The following is a 26960-nucleotide window of genomic DNA, read 5'->3' on the forward strand; positions in this document are numbered from 1 at the left end:
AGTATAACCTTAACTAATAATACAAATGAAATGGAAGGTACAATATTCAATAGTGATATATATAATTATAAAAATATTATAAAATTACAAATATTAGATGTACTATATTAATGTTGTGTTTTATTTTTGTAATACCAAATTTAATCGTTTTGTATAACTTATAAGTTATTTCAATGAAATAACTTTCTCAATATGATCCTTAAGAGTTTCTAATTGACGCATAGTTTCTGGATCTAAAGCTGGTATATGTGACATACGTAATCCATCGTTAGGTAATAAGGACATAATGTTTCCATTACTTAAAGGTACATTAATATTTGCAGTTTTATCTGGAACAATAGCAGAAACTAATAATGGACTGCCTTGCATACTTAATACCATTTCTCCTTCACGTGGGCGTCTTAGTACATTCAAAGGAGTATTTGGTTTTACTTTAGGAGTAATAAGATTAAACTCATTCTTTGTAATCTTGGAAGGTGCTGGCGTTTTAAATTTATCTAATTTTAGTTGAGATTCCGTATCTATATATCCTTTATCTTTGTTTTTTATTAATGCTTTGTGTGTTATATCAACTAAAGCTGATGAACGATTTTTTGAACTACTACGAGTTATTCTTCTTGGTTTAGCTTCAGAAGCGATTTTTTTAGCTCTTGATGCACGAGATACACGTGATGTAGGTGCTCCTGTTGTCGTACCTTCTGTTACATAGCCATCGTCTGATGTAGTTGTACCACGTTTGGAAATTTTCTTTGCTTTAATAGTTGATGGTACATAAAATAATGATTGATCATTCATAGAGGATGTTATTTCATTACAATTTTCTTTTTCATCTTCTTTCCATGCAATAATTTCACCTAAAGTCATTTGTTTTAATTCTGCTGGTATACCAGCTAATTTAACATTGTGATAAGTTTCATAACTCTCGATACTCATCTTAGCTTCAGCATCTAACTTCATAATTCTCAATTGTACTTTCTTTTGAAAATCCTTTAGAAACAAATCTGATTCTTCTAAAAATTCTCGATTTTGTTTGGATTTACGTGTTTGTTTGGTACGTGGCATGCTTCCTAATTCATAAAAAATTGGAAAAAACAAAACGATTGTATTCACTATATTATAAACAATAAATTAATCTAATAGATTTTCTTCACTTTTTCATATAATTAAGATGAACTCAATTTTAAATTCTGTTTACTGGACAGTTTCAATCCATTAAATAAAAATACACAAGAAAATCTTATTATTAAGATTATAAATAGTGTTGCCCTCTAATGTGAACAAATTCAACTAAATGCGAAAATATTTATAACGACTTTTCTTTTATAACACACATTTATAAAATTATTATAAATTGTACAATTAATTACTGAGTTTAAAAAACTATAAATATTGATTAATTATTCTCTTAATATTCACAACTTGAAATTCGAATTCCATTAATATGAAGTTCGTTTCTCATTAAAATATTTATATTGATTGGATAATTTCATGCGTATAAAATATGTTAGATCGATTATCATTTCTTTACATTAATCTTACAATCGTTATAAACAATTTCATATTTCAAAGTTATAAATTATTACTTTTTGCTGTCACTGCTATATAATGAATACTAATAATGCAAACGTCAATTTTACTTCTGATTATAAACGAAACGAACAAGAGGAAATGTTAATAGCCCCACCATTAGATTTTTCCTTCAAAAAAGCAACTAACGTGAATGGTATGTACAAATTAAATAATAATTTCTTTTTTATTTGATTTGTAATAATTAATAAATATTAATATTAATAAAAAAATTACTAACCAATTAAAAGAACTAGTTAATCAACAACCTCAGACGATACGAACTGTTAAAGCACCAATTCGAACGTCCAAAGATCGTTTTGCAACAAGTACGATATGGTTGAGTAATAATTTATTAACATCCATGGAAGGATTTGAAAATTTTTGCAAAACTGTTCTAGAAGATCCAACTTTTTTAAGTTGGTTAGATCTTTCATTTAATGAGATCAACGAAATTGGAGACGATATCACAAAGTTTCCTAATTTAAAAATTTTATATTTACATGGAAATAATATTTCAAATATAAATAATGTATTAAAATTAAGAAAACTATGTAATATGAGAGTCTTAACGTTACATGGAAATCCGATAGAAACTTTACCTTATTATAGAGGTTATATAATCAATGTTATGTCACAATTAATCAATTTAGATTTTTCGCCAATAACTATAGCTGAAAAGAAACGAGCATTACCTACTGGATTTTTTAAAATAATAGAACCCGCTTTATAAACATATGTGTTTACATTTGAAATTGTTTATAAATTATTGAAATTTTTGTTTGCGTATAATTAACCTATAGAAATAACGCATCATATATTTATTTACTAATTTGCATTTGTTACTCAATTCTGAAACAAATATTATAAAATTATTAAATTATCATTATAAAATGTTAGATTACTATATTCTTTCTTGGCTTTTACTCAGTGCCGTAAGATATAATTTGAAGATCCTCGTGAAATAATTTGAAATTCTTAAATTAAATTCAATATTGTTATATATAATATTAATAAATTAAATAAATTGTCATAGACAAAATACACGTGATTACTATTAAGTCTCGTAATATAATAAGTAATTTCTATTTTGTATATGCAGTAAATCGGCTACTTTAATTTTGATTGCTTTATATCGTATTGATTCGTCACAAATTCATTTCTATTGGTCGATGATTCATATGAATGTTCTGATTGGTCCAATATGAAATTGTGATTTCTCACGAGATGGCATTACGATCTCTCTGAAGAAACGTAGAATGTTATCAAAGATTATATGGCTAGTGGTCTATTCTTGAAAATAGTTTGCTTCTCTGATTGTCACTCTAAACATCTCTGGACACGGAAAATTTGCTACAGGCTCTGCGTTATTGTGGATTATTATAATATATTTATACAAAGTACGTATGTGTGTGTATATATATACATATATATATATATATATATATTCTGAAATAATAATAACTTAAATACATTGTATAAAATTAATTTTTGATTGGAAGTGTATGTGCAAGTTACATAATAATTTTTCTCTTTTTTAACAGATTATTTTACAAGTATTACAGACATACGTGCAAATTTTGTATTTTAATAATCATATTTTTGTCTAACTTTTTAAGATCATTTTTTGAATTTATTACAAATTTCTACCAAGTAATTAATCATATTATTTTTTCTTAGTATACTTTATTGATTTATCTTTAGTTTTATGTTCTTTTCTGAAATTATAAAATAAAGCATTAAATGTAAAAAAAATTTTGATCTTTTTTAGATGTCGGCTGAATGTAAACAGTTACCCAAACCAAAGCTTCGTAATTTATTGTTAGGGAAGATGAAGATTGCTTTTGTTGGTATGGCAATATCTGGAACTCTTACAACATTATGTTATAAAATATTTGTTGGCGATGCAAGGAAGAAAAGATATGAAGAATTTTACAAGTAATATATATGTTATTTAATATTTCTTATTGTTATATAGTAATTGTTATATTGTAATTGTTATATTGTAATTGTTATAGTATATCATTATGTAGTATATTGTTTCATAAAGTATATATTTTACTTTTATATTTATTACTATACAAATTTCATTGATCAATTTACAGAAAATATGATGCGGAAGCAAAACTGAAGATCATGTGCGATTCTGGTTATATGCACTCCTGTGGAAATAATCCTATAATTTATGAGTAATTATTCAAACATTGTATATAGTTTGTCATAGTATACCGAATTCATATATATATAATAACTTAAATAAAATATATATCTGTTATATAAACATGTCTATAATACATTAAATTTTTATCAAATATGTTTTTCAAGATAATTGTATGAAAATATTAGTTTTGTTTTAATGTTTTAATATTAATATTTTGTCTATAAATTAAGATTGTTTTATATTCTTATTATGAAGGTTACAAATTCATGGTTTAGAAAATTATTCTGATATAAATATAAGTTTATTTTAATTATTGATTTATTATAGGTATGTGTGTGTGTGTACGCATATATAAATTTGCATCCTCAAAGGTTTGTAGAATGGAACTTTATAGAGAAAGAAATGAAAAATATTTAGATGCGTTAAATGACTAATGTATCATTAGATAACTTTAATAGTATTTGTAATCATGTATTAATATTACTAATAATAGTATATTAGTACTAATATATATGTATTATTATTTTAAATAGTATGCTATTAATAATAAGTAATATTAAAGTATATTAAAATAATGAAAAAATGAGAATTTCTTTAATTAAGAATTAAAAATCTCAACAGATGCATATATGTAAAAATGTTATTCATTCAAAAGAAATATTCATGAAGTTAGATTAATTAATATTTGTTAATATATTTTTTTCGAGAATTTCGAATAATAATTCTAAACAGTGATAGAAGAGGTTAAAGAAACTTCGATGTTAAAATAATTGGTAAGATGGCGCCGCAGAAATACCCAGTATGCCCCGCGCGATTGATTTGCGCATGTCAGTTGTTCGCATTGCAAATGGCGGCTCCTTGTTATTGTTCATGGCGTTTTATGACTTGTCCCTTTATATTACCGATTATGTCGAGTTTTTTTGCGATCTTCACCGCGCGCACTGTGCAGAAAGTGGAATAAGATACGCGCGGTGTATTTTAGGTTAAGCTAAGTGCTTTTGTGGTGTGTCTCCGTGCGATTTGGACGCGAGAAATCCCACACGAAATTGGAAAGAAATGGGGTAACGTTAAAATTTTCCTGTGTTCATACGGTATCAATTCATAGTATGCGAGGACTAATATGAGCCTCGGTGGTTCCTATAGTTCTTCCATTGAATCTAATCTTGTTTGGTAAGCAAACATAACGATGATACGCATTGAACGTTCGTTAAATAAAAATCTTCCGGATCTTTTGACGGTCTATCTCAACATGCTCGAGCCCACTTCACGTACACCTCCCCCGACGGACAAAATGGTGGCCCCCCGATATCCAATGGTCTGGGTGCCTTATTTCGCCAAAAATCATTATGGAATTTCTCGATAGGCCTTTTATTTTTTTCTATACTTACTTTATTTAGATCAATGAAATACTTCATATTTGCCGCTTAGTTCTATCAAGATATTCTATAACCTATTTTTGCTTATATAAAAATCGTGCCCCTGTCTAGTGGCCTAAAAGATTTTAATTGCCGTTCGTAAATGGTGAGACTGTTTTCTTTCTTTTTTTCCTTTTCTTTTTTTCTTTCCTCTTTTTTTTTCTTTTTTTCTTTTTTCTTTCCATGTATTATTTCGTTATACCATGTCAATTGATTCGAGGATAAATATTGTAATCGTTCAGATGCAATTTTCATATTTTCTTTATAATCATGTCTCTCTTGGTAAAATCATAGACAAGTTATAACCTAGTCATACTTTTCACTAGCATTTTGTGTTTATGGACAATTACTATCATTCTTATGCAAGCGAACCAACGATTGTTAAGGGTATTGGCATTATTTTTGTTACAATCTTTTAAATTAATAATTTTACATTTGAAAATTAACTATTTATTATTTTATTTTATTGTTTATTTGTTTTCTTCTTCATAAAATATTGCATATATGTAATGAATAAAATATAGTTGAGCTTTGAAAAAGCAACAATTGATAAGAAAATAAAATATACAATATTGTGCATTAAGTGATTTATAAAAATAATAATAGAAATTGATTTTCCATTTATATTTATTTATATAATTATTTTTACTACTTAATATATGATGACAGAACATTATTTTTTATATTTTATAGAATCTTATAAAAAAATAAATATTTAATTTATTTTAAACTTATTGAAATATGATAATAAAGATATTTCTAATGTTATTTTGTCATAACATTGTTTAATTTAATGTTCTGGAAAATTTAAGTATATAAATATTGTTAATAAATAATAGGAGTAAAGTTGCACATGATACAAAGTATTATATATTTGTAAAGAGGTTTCTTTTTCTTTTAATCCACATATTTTTTCAATATGTTCCATCATTTTTATAATTAATTCATTGTATAAAATATACAAAGAGCATATGCATATATATATTAGATTATTATAAGTGAATATCAAATTATAGATCTGTTTAATAATCTGTTTAATATTTATACTATATGATTATGTAGTTATAAGTACCATTGCTTTTATCTTTCATAACCTTTCTTTTGATCTTGAATATTTCATATAAATATTTTGGATTAAATAAGACCGAAGTGTTTTTTTTTGTAGTGTAGTGTTGTGTGTGTGTGTGTGCGCGTGCGTGCGTACGCGCGCGCTTGCGTGTGTGTGCGTGAATGCATGTATATAAAATATTTTTTTTATTGGATTTTAATCATTCTTTTTTCTTTTTCCTTTCTTTCCTTTTTTTTTATAACAGTAGACAAGTGCATTAGTGCTGGAGTGGTTTGGCGTTGTCGGTTTACAACCGACGGAGAGACATCTCATCACATATATATTGTCTTAATACCCTGAGGTGTCTTCAGGCTCCCTGGGTAGTTATGTGATTTATGATTGGTATGTATGTCTTAATTTTTTAAATAATGAAACCAAGTTCAAAATTCATTTATTTTATCTATTAAATTTATAATTATGATATATGAAATTAAAGATCGATAAAATTTTAATGTTAAACAAATAACAAACATCATATAATGCAGTCATGGCGGCAGACAGTGATGGTGATCTGATTGAGACGGTGGTAACTTGTGAGGGTGACCTTGGTGACCCAGAATTTCCACGTAAATTTAAAACCATTGTTGACCGTCTTAAATCTCTGCTATGTAAAGGTATTATGAATTTATTGCTATTTTTTTCGTTTTTTTTCTTTTTTTTTTTTTTTTTAATTAAATTTGAATCTATAAAAAAGTTTCATATATAATATAATAGTATAGTTATTTTTGTTACATAAAATAATTTTCTATTTTTAAATTTTCTATTGTTTAAAAAAGAAATTATTTATAATTTGCAGAGAAAGGAGATGGTCTCAAAGTTAACAAAGTAGAACCATGGAATTCTGTAAGGGTCACATTTTCCATACCAAGAGAAGCTGCATTGAGATTGCGAGAATTAGCAGCACAAGGATCTCCAACACTTACTCAACTTGGCATTCTTTCTGTACAGGTTGAAGGAGACCAGGTATATTTATTGTTTTATAGATGCTAATAATATTATTAAATAAAGTAGTAAGTTAACAGTAGTAAAAGTATTTTCATCGCAAATATTACAAAAGCAATAATATAGTATATTTACTTATTTCTAGGTTATATCTTTAAGGATAGCAAGTCGATTTGGAGGTGAGGCACAAGAAATTGTCTTACGTTCAGGATCTTCGCAAGATGCTGGAAATAAATCTCAAAGTGAATCTACAAATAGTTCAATCACCATTGACAGTGATCCTACAACAGCTTTACCTGGTCCAAGTAATACATCAACAATATCTTCTGCATTGCGAAATGTTGCTCAAATAATAGCAGCTGGTATGTTTGTTTAATATTAAACAAACATATTGAATTTAAACAAACATATCAAAAAAATAAATATATTTCATTATTATCATTTATACTGTTTCAGGTACATCGTCAGAGAAAGCTCCTCAATTCCGTTCTCCAAATGTTGTGGCACCAACAGACTGTGATCCTATCCCACCTTTTCTTGCAAAACCTGTGCCGTCAACGGCTGGTAGTAATGGTGTTGGTACTTCTGGCAACCAATCAGTCACTAATTCTAATGCTTCACCCAGAAATAATTATAATGGTCCATTCCCGTTTGCTAGCATGACCCATGCTGCTCAAGCAATACATAGTCGAGAATCACAAGCTACAACAATAAAAAATACAATTCAGTTTAAACAGCATACACAGCCACCACCGCCTTATCCGATACAAGATAATTTGGCAACAGTAACAGCTTTATCCAGTGGTCATACAACTACACAAACTGTAGTTACAGTTGGGCAATTAACAACTCAGTATAAATCTCCAATTACCACGACTTCTAGTCTGTCACCAAACAATGGTAACCATTTAACAGGAAATTCCAATGGTAGTGGTAATCAAGTTGCTTTATCAAGTCCATTACTTGTGAATCTTCTGCAAAATGATGCTACCTCACATTCAAATAATGTGATACCTGGTCAAAAAATGTTGCCACCAGCTGTTGTTGATAGCTCAGGATTGGCAAATCGTATGAGACCTACGAAAAAGCCAACTGTTAGAAGAAAAGAGCTAACGTCGCCTAGTGAATCGCCACCAAATTTGGATTCATTAAGGACGGAAGATCTGATAGGAGGATCAGCTATTATTCCAGATATATCTCAAAGTTCACCATCTTCAGCATTTGTTGCAGTTAATGCAAATCAACCATCATCAATTCCTCAACAACATACAGTTAATGTAATTGGTGGTAGTAATCAGAATATAATGACACCACAAACGGTCCACCAAGTGCCAGTTGTTGGACAGATACAGCAACAGACACCACCAATACATACTCCAGTACAAATACAGCAAAAGTTTCCTATCAGACAAGAATTGACTTATAGGCCTTCACAAATGCAAATACAAAGTCAACTTCCTGCTAGGCATTCAGTGAATGGACAAGTTAGAACACCTTTACAACAGCGGCAATTATTGCTTCAACAACAACAACAACAGCAGCAACTTTTAGCTCAACAGCAACAGCAGCAACAATTAGGCCAACAAAACATGACTACATCACAATTAATAACTCAGCAAGGACCTACAACGCAGCAGGCATTGTTGCAACAGCAAAACACTAATGCTCCATTGCAATCAACATCTTTACCAAGTCAACCAGTTATACAACAACAACAAGTTTTACAACATCCAACAGTAGCATTGAATGTATCACAACAAAGGCTAAGTTACTTAAGTAATCAACGTCAACAAACACCTCCACCATATCCACGACAACCAGTACCACAACAACCTCATTTACCACAACAAAGTCAGACGTTGAATGTACAACAGCAGTTACATCACAATCAATTGAAAAATATGAATGTCAATACAAGTGCAACAACAGACTTTCGTTATGGGCAAAGTCAAAATATTCTCAGTAGAAATTATCAGCCATCTATTAGCACTTCTAATGGACCTACATGGAGCACACAAAGTAGTTCCATTCCACAGGGTGCTCAAGTTAATACTACAAGGCTCACAGTCTCAAATCAGGTTCCAGGTGCCTTTTCTCAGTGTGGCTCTCATATGAATCATACTCCTACGACTACTGCGACTGCTGCCATTAATAAAGTGGAAACATCAGAGTCCCCAAAACCTGAAGAAGAGACACCAGAGCCAGAGTATACATCAACTGGAAAAATCCGCCAATTTCTCATAAATCCTCTTACTGGTCATTTAGAACCAATGCCTAGCGAAAGCTCTGATTCAGAACCAGAAAGTGCAGTTGATAATCAGGATGATTTCTTTTCTTTTCCATCTCCTTCAAATGATAGATCAAATTCTATCTTTTCTGATGATGATGCTGATAGTAATTTTTCAAGAAGAAACGATACTACGACCAATACCGATCAATCAGATTCTGAGACAACGGTCAAATCTACAGCCAGTGAAGGAAGTTTAAAGCATAGTAGGATAAAACCTACAAGAGAATCTGCACACAGTCCAATGCCCGGAGAAAAGATTAAACTCCGATTAAAATTAGAAAAATCAGAACCAGTTACCCAAGCATATAAAGTTGATGTATCATTTGTAAACACACCACCTGTTAGGAAAGTTGATAAGTCGGTAAACAAAATGTTTACTACAGGTATCTCTAGCTCAGGGACTGGTGACGAACCACGAGTGCCTCCCTTACACATTTCTTTAAGAGGACGTAATGCTTCTGTAGTACAAATCAGGAAAAAAGAAAAAAAGTCTCTGAAAGATGGGGAAACTGATGTAGCTAATGTAAAAAGAAAAGGAAAATTGAAAAAAATGAAAGAATGTATAGATGGGAACAAATTGCTGCAAAAAAAATCATCGCTGAACATGATTATAGGTACTTCGTCTGCTTCTAAACTACCCCTATCCAACTCTGCGATGATCAATAGCGCCAGTACCATTAGCAAAATGAATAATATTCTTCAAACTGTTGTTGCAAAACCTAATGCCTTTAAACAAGAAGTGTCAGTAGATTCCATGAGGCTACAAGGTGGGCTCATTAAGCCAAGTTCAAGTAAAAATAATGATGTGGATGATATACCACTGAACAGTAGAATTCCATCTCCATCTAAACATAAATCTACTATTTTAAATCAACCTTTGAATACACCACAACAAAATATAACCAAGAATCAAATGGAAGTTGATGTACAAAATCATACACATGAACAAAAAATAGGGGGAGGTAAGATAGTAACATAATATCAAAATATTGTTATATATAATTAAAACTGTTATGGTTATATCTATATTTAAATATATTAAGAGATTTATTCATATTTTTATATAATAATTTATTCACTGAAAAATTTTATAGGTAAAACCAAAAGAAGAGATTCCAAGAAGAAGTCAGAATCTGGAGATGGTATGCACAGAGAACAAAATTTATTGTCAGGTGGTAGAATTTTAGATAATCAAGCCAAGTGGAGAAAATTGGGTTATAAAGGTGATTCTCATCAAGCGATACGAAAGTCAGATACACTTTTAACAGGAAACGATTTCACAACTGTTAAAAAAGTTGGCGAAATCAGGAGAACCAGTGACAGTGACATAAATAGATCAGCTGTAGAAAAGAACAATGCTTTAAATGCGGTCACCTCAAGATTAACAGAAATAAATGGTGTAAAAAGTGATTTAATTAATCAAGAGAAAAGAAGACGTTTAAGTTTAATGGATGAAAAGGATTTGCATTTAGGAGGTAAATTTAAAGTTTTTTCTTTTTATCTTTATGTAAGTGTCATATTTTATTTTTCTCTACTCTTTTTATTTGTATAAAGTATAAGTTATAATTTACGACAAAAATCAGACATTTTTCTAATTTATTGCAGAATGTCATAACACAGAGGCTACCAATCAGAGCAGTCAAAAAGTTGTTTCTGAGTCTTCTTCACCAAATGTTGTTTCAAATGCAAAAAATGTTACCAATGTACCTTATGAGAGTGAAACACAAAATTTAAAAACAAAAAATGCAATAATGCAAAATGATTCTAATGCATCAAACAATTCCGAAGTTAAAGTGTCTGTGCTTACGGATATGGCAACTAAATGTCCTCAGCAAACCATTAACAGAATTACAACTGTCAAAAGTAAACCAGATATTGACAATTGCAAAGTGAATGCAAATACATTAACTAAAAATCAAAGTCTTGGACAGAAATTAAAAAATCACATGAATACTAAAAATGACACAAATGCTACTATTAATAGGCACAAGGTAGAACATTTTAATAATAAAAAGATAACTCAGAATCACATAATAAAACAAGCTGACAGAACTGTGATTGAAAATAAGTTGGATAATTCACAGAGGATAAGTTTATTAAAAACATCACAAAGTTCAATAATCAGCAACACAGTGGACCAAGTTCCCAGACCCCAAAGTAATGATTTAACAACTGGCAAGCCAACTTTACCTATTGGGGAAATCAATGTAACAGAAGCTAAAGTGAAGCAGAAGTTACTTGAGAATACAACAGTTCCTATTGGAATTGGTGTTGATGCAAGCGTAGAAAGAGTTGGTAGTGGAGGAGGTGGGGAGGATTCGGGGATAGAATCTATGGATGCTCTTTCAGAAAAGTCACCAAATCAGGGGGAATCACCTTTACATAGGCCAGTGACTGAAACAGTGACACAAAGCAGCACTAAAAGTGTTATTCAAGGGGAACCATCCCTGCCAACCACCAATAAGAACGTGCCTTCCTCAACTAATAGTAGTGATATGTGTTCAAATACCCATACGGAACTTCTTAAGTCCAATGCCCCACAAAGATTAAGCCCTGTGTCTGTTGCAAGTTATCTTGAAAATCATCTTAATTGCAATGTACCACATTCTAGTGAACAAGATACGAAGAATATACCTAGTGAAAAGACAGTAACAATAACAACAACTTCAAGAACTAGTGGTCATAATAGTGACTTGGTTACTAGTTTAGAGATAACTGAAAATGAAAAAAGTGTTTCCAATCCACTAGTGACAGGATCAGTGACTGTCGTGACTGGCACTATAAGTAGTGGCATGGATAGTGATAATTTATTACAATGTGCGCATCAACAAATAAGCAACTTCTCTGAAACAGACAATTGTAGCATTAAATTAGAAGGTACTATTAACCAAAATGAGCAGGGTACGACAAACTCTAAGCACGAAGTGTTAAGGGATACAGAAGATAAACTTGAAGACAGTGTAAAAACAATAACAGAGAGTGACAGTGCAATTAGATTAAGTGAAGAACCTCAAGGACAGAATAATAATGGTGTGCCTCTAATTCAAAATCATGTTACATATAGTAAAGTTAAAACAGAAAAGCTTGATAATACAGTTACAAACAAAGCTACCACAGTGGTGGATAATACATGTCCAAATAATCAGAGTCACAGTCCAGAAATCAAAGCAGAGCCTGTAATCAATGTTAAAGTGGATGACACAAGGCAGGTTGATCAGTCAGATAATTCTAAAAATAATGTATCATTGAACACAGGCTCCGTTCAAGTAGAATCTTGTACTGATCAAAACCAAAAATCTAATGTACAAACTCCTCAACAAATCTCAGTCAGGGAACCTTCAATGAATCTTCAAAAAGTTACAGACGATTTGGTTAAGAAAATTGTTAATGATGCCAGTGAAGTAAATATAGGTATCCAGTCACCTCTTGGTGAGGATCCACAGCCAATTAGAATTACACCACCATTATATACATATTCTAATCCAGTTGTTTTGCAAAGAGATGAGACTCCAAGCCCAGCAGCACAAAATCTTGAAGTAGATTCCAGTGATGTAGAGCATGTAAAACGGAAACGCAGAAGAAAACAGGAATTAGAAGGTCGACAGGATGTCATATGTATCGAAGACAATGATGAAGCACATTTTGTGGAAAGATTAAATTCTAATAACTCAGACGATTATATTAAAAGACCACCTAAATCTTTGCTAGAACAACTTTTAATAGAAATTCCAAGTGAAAGTAATGAAAAAAGATCACTGAGAACTAGATCACAAAAACTTAACAGTCCAGATATTGCCAAAACTCCAAAAAGCAGCCCACATGGTCCTAATAAGCTGGAGGAAAGACGTAGTATATCACCATATGCAAAAGCTAGTCCAAAGTTAGGATCATCTAAATTGTCACCAAATACAACAACTATGAAAGTAGGGAAAAGAAAACGACAAGAAAGTGAAAGTTCTGTAGCATCAAGTACGGCCGATGATCCACAACCACGACCAGGAAAACGAAAATGTTCCGAAAATGCTGCAGAACTCATCAAAGCTTGTATGGGCGTAGAAGAAACTGGACCTATTAAGAAACAAATACCTGGCAAAGAAGAACAGCCCAAAAAGGGATTCAACATATTGGCTAAAGCTAAAAAAGGTGTGCTTACTATATATTATATTATATTACACATATACACACTTCTTTTTTTTTATAATGTCATAAATTATTATGAATTATTATCACATTATAAAGACTGCCAAAAACAAATATTTCTAGTTGTCAGTTGTCCTTGTTTATTACTATTGACCTTAAATATAAAACTTATAAAAGCTTGTCGATTAGATTTATTTGTATATTGAATCTAATCGATTTGATAATTTTATATTTTTAGGTCCCATTGTGGTAGAAGTAGATTCTTCTGACGATGAACCATTGATTGAATCTGTAGGAAAAGCAAGAATGAGATTGTCAGATGAAACAACCGCTGCTTCTCCAAAGCCTAAAGATCAAAAGTAAGCAATACTGATACGTGATTACGTGCAGCGTAATGTAAACTTGAATTAGCCGCACTTAACGAGAAGTATTCCATGTAAATGAATTGTTATCATTCTAGAACAAATTCAACTACAACTGTTTCTGGCAGTCCAATTAATTCTAGTAATATATCAAATTTCAATGCCAGTAATAGAGTGCAAAGAGAAGGCCGTTTATTAACAACCAAACAAGCAAGTACACCGACAGCTGTGAATGCTGGAAAAGAAAGGCTACGTGGTACTTCAGTATCAAGTAATGAATCAGTAGGAGAAGTAACAACAAGACGATCTGTTCGACAGAATACAGCTTCACCATTAGCAACACCGGCAAGCAATACAAGGGGTGCATCTAGATCTACAGAAGACGTAAATAGAAGAAAAACTCGAAGTGGAGCTGGTATGTATAAAATATTCATTTAAAAGTTAATATAATTAATTCATAATATAATTCATTTTTAAATATGATACATTTTTAAAGTTAGTGAATAAGAAATACATATCTTTATTCTGATTTATTTGTCAACGTAGAAAGCATTTAAAAATATCTATATATTATATTCAAAAAGCATAATTTTTTCTTTTCTTTTTTTCTTCTTTGTCTCTCATTTTTTTGTTTTTTTTTTCTTTTTTCTCTCTTTTTTTTAGTATAAATTAAGTTACGTATTCCCTATACCGTTTTAATTGAAAACACCTCGTACAGCGGGAACATTGTTTTAGTAACGACTGAGGCAGCAGAACAGGCGAAACGGAGGCGAATATCCCGAGAAAACAAATGACCCTCGGGAAGTGACCTTGACAGTGATTAGCTACCGTCGCTTGTCAAGGCCTATCCGTCTGATTATCAATCCATTATAAACGATTACTTGATCGCCGTGTGGCTGGACCCCACCTGGTGAATGTGTATGTGTCGATAGCGCACAAACATTGTATATGTCTGGGGGTTTTATAGCAATCGGAACGCTGGATGGTGTAAAAAAGAAATAAATTTATGTTATATCATAAGAAGTTGAATGATCTATTTTAAAATATACAAAAAATATGAACGAAAAATATAAACTTTGAAGCTTCGTTTAAATATTTTTTGTATATTCTGTATAAAATTTTCAAGTTTTCTTTAATAATGTACTATAAAAAAAGATTTGTATTCCATCTGAACGATCGTCATTGGATGTTACTTTTTTAAATATCTAAGAATCTTAATTCTAAAGGAAGATCAATATGAAAAAAAAAGATGAGAATGATGTATTTTTCACTGTCCAGCATTCTTTCTTGCAATCTACTCCTCTAAACAACAAAGTTTAGTTACTCAGAATCTATTCAGCATCTTATGTTTTGATCTAAGTAACTAAACTGGATTTAAAACTGCCGAGTCATTATGTAACTTTCTTTTACCAATTACAAGTTATTATTATTCATTTATAGAACGAGGTCGCATTATTATATATGTGCAATTCGGTCAAGTTCGATTTTTATGTTTGAGGTCAATATTTACAGCTCTGTGTGTGTGCGCGCGCGGGCGTGCGTGTGTATTATTTATATATATTTTATTTATATATATGTATATAAATATATATATATACACACACACACGTTTATGCGCGCGCACATGCCTCCCCACACACACACACACACACTATACACATAGCAGACAAACAGCATAGGGAGAGAAAGGGAGAGAGAGAGAGATAGGCGCGCGCGCGTGCGTATATCATCGTCTATGCATATGTATATATATAGCGCGCGCGTGCACACACACACATACATATACACACTTTCTTTCATGAATATACCCAACAGAAAATTATGCAAGAATTCTTTTTACACAGATGAAGGCATAACTTTCTGCTCTTTATTCTTAATATTTTTTCTTTCTTTCTTTTTTCTTTCGTATCATTTTTATTTCTTATTCATGGGAATTAAATAATGGTAAAAGAAAGATAAAATTTTATAGGTCAAACATGAAAATCTCTGATTCTACTGCCGTAATTTAATACATTATTTCTGCAGATATAAATTTTATTAAACGATGGGCTTGGGTCGCTACTATGACAACTACTTCACTGATAGATTTTGTTTAAAAAATGTTAAATATTTGTAGTTGTTTATTTATTCTATTTTAATTCTTCTTGTTTCCATAGAATTTCTCATTCTATATATATTCTGTGTTAATGCATAAAAAATAATGTTCACTATACTCATTCTTGATATTTCATGAGTATAATAAATTATATTTAAAGGTGCAGTGTATCGAACACATTATTTTCATTTACTCTTATTTGTATAAAAATCTTATAATTGATTTTGAAGTACCTCTGAGATAAAACGACATACTTTGTACCTTCTGAAAATTAACACTTTATCAAAATGTTTAAATATAGATGTATGATATTTGATTTTAAAAGATTTTGTTTAGAACTTAAGTTTATATCTATATTATATTTCTAAATATACATAGTACTACACAATTTCCATTTTTTAAATTGGTAAGCACAGTCTTTCAGTGAAATGTTCGTCAGTAGTCATAATATTGCAGAAAACACAGGGGTATAAGGCTATTATTAAAAATGACTTATTTTATTTATGAAAATATGCGGATCGTTGGGATATACATAAACCATGCATAAAAATATGAAAATGATAAGATTAAGATATAAAAAAAAAAACAAAAAAACAAAAAAAACTATTAATACAATGTTAATTTGATAGGTAATATATGAATGAATATATTTTGTAAATAATTTCTTGTAAAGATACACAAAGCACCTCTCACTCTGTATATATAGGAACTGTTTAAATTTTTATTAAAAATTAGTAATAATTAAAAAATCGTGCAACATCTCATTGTCATTTTTATTAATTATTCTTCGCGCGCTATCATTTTATTAAAACTTTGTTAGTATCATCCTTTTGCCAATACTTATGGTATATAGACATAAGCCGTATATATACATAATGAAATATGTGTATATGTCATTTATGTTACATACATTATTTTCGTGATCAGATAATCTAGTTTTATATTGTATAAATATAAATTAATGGTTGAGAATTTGAATTTTAAGTAACTGGCAGTAGTCATCACTCCACACCTCCTAAATTTTTTTTTGATTTTTTTCTCCAAAGAAATTAATATCTTGATTGAATATTATTTTTCATTAATATATTTCATTTGCAATTTCTTGATTTTTAACAAATTAAATAACATTATTTTATTTTGCTCTTATTCTGAATTATTTTTAATTTTTTCAGCAGAAAATTAAAAAGTTACTGCTTTAACAATTTTAATTATAATTAAATTTAAAGGCAAAGCAGTAAAACATTGATAAACTTTTATCGTTTTTCATTACATTTTTATTAATGCATGACCTAATAACTTATAGTTTCTGGACAAATAATTTCAGGAAATAATAATATTCTGACTATATAATTGTACTATATACAAGTAATTATAAGTGCAATCTTCGATAAAATAATTTGATCCTTTATTTGAACTGGTTTAAAGAGTTTGATGACTACTTGGCAATCTATTTCATAAAATAATTATTTCATTACTGAGATATTACATATTGAATTTGATCTTATCGGAATAAGAAAAATTAGCAAATTGATCAATCAGTGATACACTGAATAATGAAATAAAACATTTTGCTAATTTCTTCCTGTTCTCAACATTAGTTTAATTTATTTAGTTAAAATGCTGCATGTTTATTGGAATTTATATTCCAACAGATATATTGAAACTTATATTGTACATAGTAGTATATGCTTATTTTGGATGGGAAATGAAAAAAAAAAGAAAATAATAAACGTGTACATAAAGATATAAAGAAGAAAATTAAGAGAATTACACATTCAATTTTGATCCTGATCCCATGTATTATGGGATGATATGTAATATATAGTAATTTAATTATGATGAAAGAGAAGTATAAGAATTATTGGGAAAAGAAACACACCTGTAATTTCGATGTATAATATTCTCTTTATAGATAGCTAGGCTAGATATTATTATGTTACAATTTTATTGAATATTACATTTATATGATTGTATAGATTATAAACGAGCTAAGCTTTCTATGTAAATATATCTTAAAGCTAAAACAGGAATTTTTAGCCTGCTAACATTGTTAAGGAGCTTTTTAAGTACATCTGCCATGTAGCTGCATATGTATGCATATAATATAAGAAAGATAAAATATTAATGCGCCAAAGATCATATTCTGATTGACATGTGTGATAACTGTTCATATTCAGTACATCTTAGAGAATGGTATACATGTGAAGCTTGGTAAACAATTGGTGCTTTATAATATGATGAACACGTTGCAGTGTTATATGTCAGCATTATTACAATAATTAAATCAATAAAAAATGATCACTTTTGTGCCCATTTATATCTTTAAATATGGCAATTACTTTATAAGCTCCTTAACTATGTGAGTAATGCTGCAAATATAACAGTATGTATAATGGATATGAGTTTTAAAATCATCAAACTATATTAAAAAGTTGGATGATTTCAAAACTTCTTGTATGCAAAACACATTTGTATTTTTAGTATTTGGTTAAATGATATAAATAGTAGTAAAAGATAAATGATAATAATCCAAGTGGATATATAATATAAAGAATTAGATCCCATATATTATATTTGTAGAAATGATTGATCACACATGGAAAGAAAAATCGCGCTATGATTATCAAGAAAATATTACAATTATATTATTACTTATTATTACTACAAAATGACTATACAACATGGTAATTTGCTAATTGTACCTTTTAATAATTACCGTAGACACATTGATGCAAATGGTTTTTTTTCTTGTTAATTATTAATTATCATAGACTTAAAAGATAATGAAAAATGTGTTATAAAAAAAAATTAAATCGCTCACTTTACATTTTTATCAAACCCATTTCGTTAACCAATAATAGATGCTTCTATAAACTTGGCAGCATGTGATGTGTAAGTAAAATTGATAGTTCTGTTTTTTTCTTTTTATATATACATATACATACATACATATATATATATATATATATATATATATATATATATATATATAGAGGTGTGAATTATATTTAATTTATATATTTCTCTTTTTTCTATATTTCAGAAATTTCGAATTTGTTTTTGTTATTAAAAATCATTAAATAATAGCCTTGGTTAAATAATTTATGAGTTTATGATTGCACCTATGTAATACATATTTAAAATTAATTGAAAATTTTCAATGAAGACATTTTTATGAAGACTACATAACGACAAAGGACAATATTCATATTTTGAATAATCATGTAACACATATATAAATTATAAAAGAATTTTTATTTTTGCAATTTTAAATATTTAATTCTACATTATCTATCTCATCATTAATTATAAAAGATAAACAATATAAGATAAATATAAAATTACAAATATTTATTTCCGACATTAAATTTATACATAATCAAGATAAAAAATATAATATAGCTAATACTCAACCTTATAATATTAATTATTATTATTATTTTATTAAAAAAAAAAATAAATATAAAATCTAAGATAAATATACTTTCAAAATATGCTATAGAGATTAAACTTCAACCGATTGGAAGAAGTGCGGCAGGCGTGTCAAGTAATGTTTCGTCAAGTGGTCGCTAGGTGGTACCTAAGTTCCACTCTTCCCCTTCCATTATTACATATATACAACATGGGATTCTCATTCCCCTTGTCCTCTCGGACAACCCTACTGAGGTTTCTTTGCAATGAGCCGGCGCCCCATCCCCCATGGATATTCGCCCCTTTGAAGCTAAACTTTGCATCTCGTATTACGAGAACATGCGAATCAGTATGTACGAGCATTGACAGAACCACTGAAATTTTTAAGGTAAAGGGATATTTAAACTGTTGATCAAAATTATATTGTCACTTGCGTAGTCATTATTATTATAAGTAAAGAGAATGAAAGAGAAAGAGGGAATGATCGTTTAGTTGACAGCGATTTTTTATACTTACTATCCATACAAACACTATACATATAAACATTATACATATATACATTATATCCTTTATTTTATACACATTAGAAATATTTTTCCTTTTTTATTTGAATTGCGATAGATTTTAATTCTGAATATAATGAAAAACAATTTTTGTACTTTGTAGTATATAGAAATCCTACTGTTTTGTCTGACAGGAATACAAAATCGTACGTCAGTATGCTTAGATTGTACCTATCTCACACACAATGTGCTTTTACAATGTGTCATGTGCATGACAAGAATATAAACGATGTTTAAATACTTAGAATATATATATATATATATATATATATATATATATATATATATATATATATAGAATATATATATATATATTATATACAGGGTTATAGTAGATGACATGCATTTAAAGTAGATTTTTAAAAGTAATAGATTTACATTAAGATTTTAATCTTTTTTAAGACGTCTAATAATAAATTTATTTACCTTTTTGATTAAATTGATTTGATTTTGTTATATGTAGGATGTATGCGCTACAAATGCAAACTGCTTGTCAAGGGGAAGGCAATGGAGAACCTGATATCCCGGCTAGCCTTCATCAAGAACCTATAAGACCCTCTACGCAAGATTGTAGCTCTTTTGATATTGTTAGAGCTACTCAGGTAACCTTTTTATATACTAAATACATACATATATAAGCAAATAGAAATTTTTTAATATTTTTTTTTTTTTAAATAAATAAATATCTGTTTCAGTATGGTGCGTTGGATCGTGTTACGGAATTAGTAGAAGCCGGAGCAGATGTAAATCAACCTGATGCAGAAACAGTAACATTACTGCATTGGGCAGCAATAAATAATTATAAAGATATAGTAAAGTATCTAATTGCTAAAGGAGCTGTTGTAGATGCTATTGGTGGTGAATTAGTTTCAACTCCATTGCATTGGGCAACTAGGTTAGTATTGTTAAATGTATTTAAAACTTCTAATAAAAAATATGTATTGTACATGATCTATATGTTTGTAGGCAAGGACATTTAGGTATAGTGGTTATATTGATGAGAGCAGGAGCTGATCCAACTTTAAGAGATTCTGAAGGTTTTTCATGTATTCACTTAGCAGCTCTGTTTGGTCACACAGCTATTGTAGCTTACTTAGTTGCTAAAGGAGTCAATCCAAATACGTTAGATAAAAGTGCCATGACACCTCTTATGTGGAGCGCTTATAAAGTTAATAGGTATATAAAGGAAGATTAGGAGTAACAGTGGATATTACATTTTATTGGAACCATACTATTTGGGTTACTTTAAAGTTTTTCATTTTACAGTTTAGATCCCACAAGATTGTTATTAACATTAGGTGCATCGCATTCACTAACAGATAATTTACATGGTAATACAGCTTTACATTGGGCTATTATAGCTAAAAATAATACAGCGATATCTACGTTAGTTCATCATGGAGCATCCTTAGATGTTCCAAACTTTAAACATGAGACCCCAATGACATTATTAGGCCCTCATATTGGAGCTGCTTGGTTGGGTCATAAAATAAGTCAAGAAATTAAAGAAAAACAAGGACGTACAAGGACATGGTGCAGGGATAAGGTAATTTATCTATGCATAAAAAATATTTTCTTTTTCTACTAGTAATTTAATTTTTATTCTTTACAAAAATTATTTTATATTTTTTCAGAGAATACGCTGGTATTGCATGGTCAGTACTCCATTTATAGTGTTTTATGTAATAGGAATGATTCTACAAAGTGGATTGGATTATTTAATAAAACTAGGTGCCTTCATAATGCTCTATGTAGGAATATATTCAGCTAATCATTTTATCTTTGATGAACGACTATTTCATATCTTGCCATTGTCCATTTATTTGGCTACTAAGGTGAGTTTAACTAAGATTGCAGGAGTTTACAAGTATCATGTGACATGACATTATCCATCATCAATAAGACTGATAAGTAATCAAGTGTTAAGATATCTTTCTATAATGTGCATTTTATTATAGCTGTGATAATATTACGAAGTTGGAAAAAGATAATAAAAATATCTTCTTATATATTGCCATTAAAAAAGATTAAGATCATATAATTTTTACAAGTTTTTTAGATATTATAAATACATAAACAATGTGTGAGGTTTCTTTTTATCCCTTTTTTCTTTTTTTACTAACTTTTTCGTAATTTTTACTTTCTTTTTCGTAATTACTTAATAAGATTAATAAGGCTAATCTAATCAGTTTTATTATTATGTTTAATGTACGTATTTTTATGTTCATCTTATTAGAAATAATATCTACGAGTATAATACTGTATATATAGAATATAAAAATTGTAAAAAGTAATTTTATTATGTATTTTATATTGTATTACAGATGTGGATATATGTTACATGGGTATTCTGGTTAGGCATTCATGCAGCTTGGTATTTATGGTTATTATTAATTGGGGGTTCTGTTCCTCTTTGGATATGCTTCTTACAATCTTGGCGTGGAGATCCAGGAGTAATTACAGCAAGTCACGAAGATAAATTAAATGTAAGCCTTTAATATATCACATAAATAAATATATAAAATAAATAATATACAAAACTGTTTATGAAGCGAGAACTATGTATTTACATTTTCTAGACAATAATAGAATTAGCCGAATCAGGTGGTTTTGAACCGCAATGGTTTTGCAGCAGTTGTTTAGTTAGAAGACCTGTGCGATCAAAGCATTGTTCTACATGTGATAGATGTATTGCAAGATTTGATCATCATTGTCCTTGGGTTAATAACTGTATTGGTAATTATTTATTAATCTTTTCAAATATATCTATATTCCTATATTATAATTATTATTTATATTTCTTATATTTACAGGAGCACACAATCATAAATATTTTCTAGGCTTTTTAGCATCGTTATTAGGTCTGTGCATTGTTATTTTATCTGCTAGCGTGCAATATTGGCAGTTTGAATGTTGGACTAATTTGACAAATGGTCATAGCGCAGATAATTATTTAGTAGCTGCTGCTACCTGCGATGCTTGGATTATGTGGATTGCAACAAATACCTCTCTTCATTCACTTTGGGTTGGGATGTTGTTAGCTTGTCAATGTTATCAGGTTTGTTAAAACTTCCTCTATGATACAATATATTAATTGATTGAATTTCTCTCATTATTCAGTATTATGTATATATTATGCAGTATTTTGAATAAATTATAATAACTTGTTTAGATCATGGTACTTGGAATGACTACAAATGAAAGAATGAATGCTGGACGTTATACACATTTCAAACAAGGCAATCCATTCCATCGTGGTGCGCTACAAAATGCTGCTGATTTTTGTAATTTTAGTTTTTGTGGAGTAAAGGCGAAACCAAGTTCTGATTGGTTACACAGTTTTGACCTTAAACAGAGCATTGAAAAATTACCTTTACTTGCTGCGAAAGAAAATTTTCAATATGTTTAAGTTTGATAGGTCAACGAAAACTTTCTTCATTAACATAATAAAAATCTAGCCATTAGAAGCTAACCTATGCCATATCAAATACCTGAACTTCTGGCCCACCAAAGAATTGTTATGAAAATGTAAGTGATCTTTCATAAAGCAGTAATTACTCGCATGATTATTTACATACATATATATATATTTTAAGTAATCCAATCCAGTGATAGAGCATAAGAGTTTAAAAGTTTGTCTACTTTAAAAGACTGTTTGGTCACAAACATGCATATCCCACGATATACATTTTGCAACGGAGTAATATGCACAATTAATATCTTCTCTCTTCTCTGAAAGTTATGTAGTAATCAATTTTAATTCTTCATTGAGATTATACTTTTCATGATTCGATGTGTGTATCTTTAGCGTATATTCATTTAATGTCAGTGATCATTTACACACAAACACACACACACATACACACCAATTGTATACTTCCCAATAATTTTATTATTCTGTAATATTTGTAAATACAAATGTCTTGCCATTCTACATATAAATTAATTTCAAATATGTAGTCAACAAAAATTCATCAATATCATCAGGATATTATATTGCAATTCTATAAAAACAGAATAATAAGATCTGTATTTGAAAATCTATATTACAGATAATAAGAAAACGTATAAAATGAACAGATAATTAAGCAATGTAATGGGTTTAGATTAAATTAGGATATTTAATTAACTATAAGTCAGGAATATGCATGAATATTACATGCAAATAAAAAACACATTAATTATATATATGGCTGCATGGCCAAGATCTCATGTTTTATTGCTTTACTGTGCCTTTGTCCGTCTTAATCTGACAATGGTATCAAAATCTTTATCTAATCTAGACCCAAGTAATGACATTGTTGAATACTATTAAGATGTATGTATATATGAATATACAGATACACATAGACATACACGTAACAAATTATAATTATGCTTTATTGTTTATTAATTATAGCTTTACTTGTTAAAATAATATCCATTTAAATGAAGAGTAAATTTTTATCTAAATAGAATTAATTGGAAGCACTTATATTAAACAGATAATATGACAGACAGTTTTGAAAATGTGTTACATCATTAACAAGAAATTAATTTTTAACAAACCTTGAAATTATTATTGGAATTTTCTTAATTAAAATTATAATAGAATAGAAAAAAATAATTTAAATGAATATGAAGGAAAGTAACAATTTATTTAATATAATAATTAAATGCAAAGAGATAAAACACAGTGAAATATAAACATTTTTTAAATTTTATTGTTAATGCTAGTTCATCAATTATATCCCATTTTTAAATAAGATTATGTACTGCGAAGTTTAACTATAATTATATTATACTATTTACTATTTATTTGTACTTATAGAAAAAGAACTCTAATATACGAATGATATTGTAGTTACAAAGTATATACACACGTCTTCAGAAATCATTGTAAAAGAAAAACTTTGGCACAAAGCTTGCCATTAAATTTTTATCTATTGAAAATAATACGTTAAAGAATTATCAATGTTAATGTAAATTAGAAAAATATGTACTATTATTACAAATCTGTAGAGGTTGTACTTAAAAACGCTATACTATATTTATACTTATACACATGTAATGAAGAAAAAAGTCAGGTATTCACTAAAAATATTTGTTATACTGTGAATGAAAAACAAAAAAATATTCTATTATTTATGTGATATCTAAAATAGTAATTGTAAAGACAAGAAAAACAGAAAAAAAAACATAGTATTTGTAGCTTATTTATAATTTTATGTTCACTTTTTCTTAAAGATATTTTATTATTAATATTAATTAAGCATTAATTACACATTTGACTGAAATCAAAATTATTTCTTATACATTCCAAAAGTTAAATGTGTATTATAACCAATTTATAGATGTAACAATATCTTTCAATGCATTATGCTAAACATTAATTTTAGAATATTACTTTTACTGATCATTGACTACCACAAATATTTGATGTGGTGCTTGAGTGATCAAAGGTGTAAATTATATAGTAAGAATTTTTTCAATAACTTTTAAAATAAATTATAATTGTGAATGAAATAATGCTACTTTGTAACACTGAATTTCATCTACACTTATAATAATTTTGTACGATAAGTAACTATGTACATGTAGTTAAAAGATCTAGTAATTGGATAATCATATAAATTTTACCCAAAAATAATATAAATGTCAATAAAAGAGTATTCTTATTAATTTCTTAATCTAGAAATATCATTGTGCTATCAAAAGTTTCAATGAGGACAACTTAATGATGATGTTTCTTTGATTCAATATATTAAAATATTGAAAATATAGTATTTTAAATATAGTCACTAATTAAACAGAAAGCAATATAATGCTGTACAAATGTTTCTTAAATATCTTTTTACTAATCAGACAGTGCCTGAGAATAATAGCAAAATTAAAAATATAAGAAATAATTGTGCATTATAATTATCAGAAAAAAATATGAGATAATCTTGGCACTGAGTAGAGACAATTATCTCAAACTTTTGTGACTAATCAGTAATTCGTTTATTTTTATGTAAATTCTGTATAGTTTAATTGTGTGTTCTGCAAAGGAATACATAGTAATAATAATAGATGTGATTTTGGTGTTTTCATTGTAGACAAACGTATTAGCGAAAAGCATTCAGCAAGGTATTCAATATAGCATAAATTTATATAACCTTTTACAGTTTAATGCGCTTGTACAGAATCGCTAAGAAACATATGTACAAAAATTGAAAATATATAAGTATATTTATCCTAAATTACCAAAAATTTAAATATATGACACATACATACATGCAATTCCAAATAAATATTCTCTATGTCAATGTAACTTAACTATATCGTCGTGTATGCACATATGTACATGCATTAATATTATACATTTTATTTCAAATCACACACATATATATATATATATTAAAAAAACCGATCATCAAATTAAACCACTTTATCTTTATATTATATAAAACTATGTTCAGTTTTGTATATTCTTTCTTCTAGTTTAGTTATTATTATTATTATTATTATTATTATTATTATTATTATTATTATTATTATTATTATTATTATTATTATTATTTAAAAGTAATAACTACGATTTTGATCGTATATATCAATAACCTATATATGTATTTAGGTTATATGCATAATTAATTTTATATTAAAATGTCCGCAATGATATATAGTTAAGTATTTCACTAAATTAATGAAGCGTAAGTTATTAATTCTGTATAAATAAAAGCAAAAAATAAGAAACAAAAGAATATGATACTAATTGGTCTTTCATAAAAAAGAAAGAGAAAGAAATATTATTTATATAATACATATAACTATTTTATTATTACACATATACACACATATATACGACTTTAATAATTTGTTAAAATTGCAGAGGGTTAAAAAAAAGAATTGAATTTATAATGTAATTATTATACAGAGGTATAAT

The 26960-nt window shown here is 28.6% G+C and overlaps 4 protein-coding genes across 11 annotated transcripts; 3 read left to right on the top strand and 1 right to left on the bottom strand.

The window, feature by feature from the left end:
- Nucleotides 1-14: 14 nt before the first annotated feature.
- LOC127070035 (borealin-like) lies at nt 15-1212 on the bottom strand. The gene has a single exon (XM_051007831.1). The coding sequence runs from the start codon at nt 1060-1062 to the stop codon at nt 166-168; it is 897 nt and encodes a 298-aa protein (XP_050863788.1). The 5' UTR covers nt 1063-1212; the 3' UTR covers nt 15-165.
- A 283-nt stretch (nt 1213-1495) lies between these two features.
- Nucleotides 1496-2348, top strand: LOC127070037 (leucine-rich repeat-containing protein 51-like). The gene is made up of 2 exons (XM_051007833.1): nt 1496-1723; nt 1818-2348. Exons 1-2 carry the CDS (start codon nt 1606-1608, stop codon nt 2297-2299), a joined length of 600 nt encoding a protein of 199 aa, XP_050863790.1. The 5' UTR covers nt 1496-1605; the 3' UTR covers nt 2300-2348.
- Nucleotides 2349-4378: 2030 nt separating this feature from the next.
- Nucleotides 4379-18665, top strand: LOC127070022 (putative mediator of RNA polymerase II transcription subunit 26). Of its 6 annotated transcripts, none has more exons than XM_051007803.1 (11): nt 4383-4788; nt 6459-6592; nt 6736-6864; nt 7047-7213; nt 7338-7554; nt 7649-10444; nt 10577-10957; nt 11088-13625; nt 13861-13981; nt 14152-14399; nt 14720-18665. In XM_051007803.1, exons 2-11 carry the CDS (start codon nt 6586-6588, stop codon nt 14776-14778), a joined length of 6663 nt encoding a protein of 2220 aa, XP_050863760.1. In that variant the 5' UTR covers nt 4383-4788; nt 6459-6585; the 3' UTR covers nt 14779-18665. The 6 variants fall into 6 exon arrangements, with proteins under 6 accessions (XP_050863761.1, XP_050863760.1, XP_050863759.1 ...); XM_051007802.1 differs by having other exon boundaries at nt 7338-7497; nt 14083-14399; XM_051007801.1 differs by having other exon boundaries at nt 4385-4788; nt 14083-14399; nt 14703-18665.
- A 939-nt stretch (nt 18666-19604) lies between these two features.
- Nucleotides 19605-26350, top strand: LOC127070031 (palmitoyltransferase Hip14). 3 transcript variants are annotated; one of them, XM_051007822.1, is made up of 11 exons: nt 19605-19878; nt 20517-20655; nt 20749-20948; nt 21020-21229; nt 21305-21599; nt 21688-21888; nt 22378-22539; nt 22633-22789; nt 22867-22914; nt 22999-23111; nt 23226-26350. In XM_051007822.1, the coding sequence occupies exons 2-11, from the start codon at nt 20518-20520 to the stop codon at nt 23460-23462; spliced, it is 1761 nt and encodes a 586-aa protein (XP_050863779.1). In that variant the 5' UTR covers nt 19605-19878; nt 20517; the 3' UTR covers nt 23463-26350. The 3 variants fall into 3 exon arrangements, with proteins under 3 accessions (XP_050863779.1, XP_050863776.1, XP_050863777.1); XM_051007819.1 differs by having other exon boundaries at nt 19610-19878; nt 22867-23111; XM_051007820.1 differs by having other exon boundaries at nt 19612-19878; nt 21320-21599; nt 22867-23111.
- The last annotated feature ends 610 nt before the right edge of the window (nt 26351-26960 follow it).

Source organism: Vespula vulgaris, chromosome 17, assembly GCF_905475345.1.
Source record: "Vespula vulgaris chromosome 17, iyVesVulg1.1, whole genome shotgun sequence".
Lineage (NCBI taxonomy): Eukaryota > Metazoa > Arthropoda > Insecta > Hymenoptera > Vespidae > Vespula > Vespula vulgaris.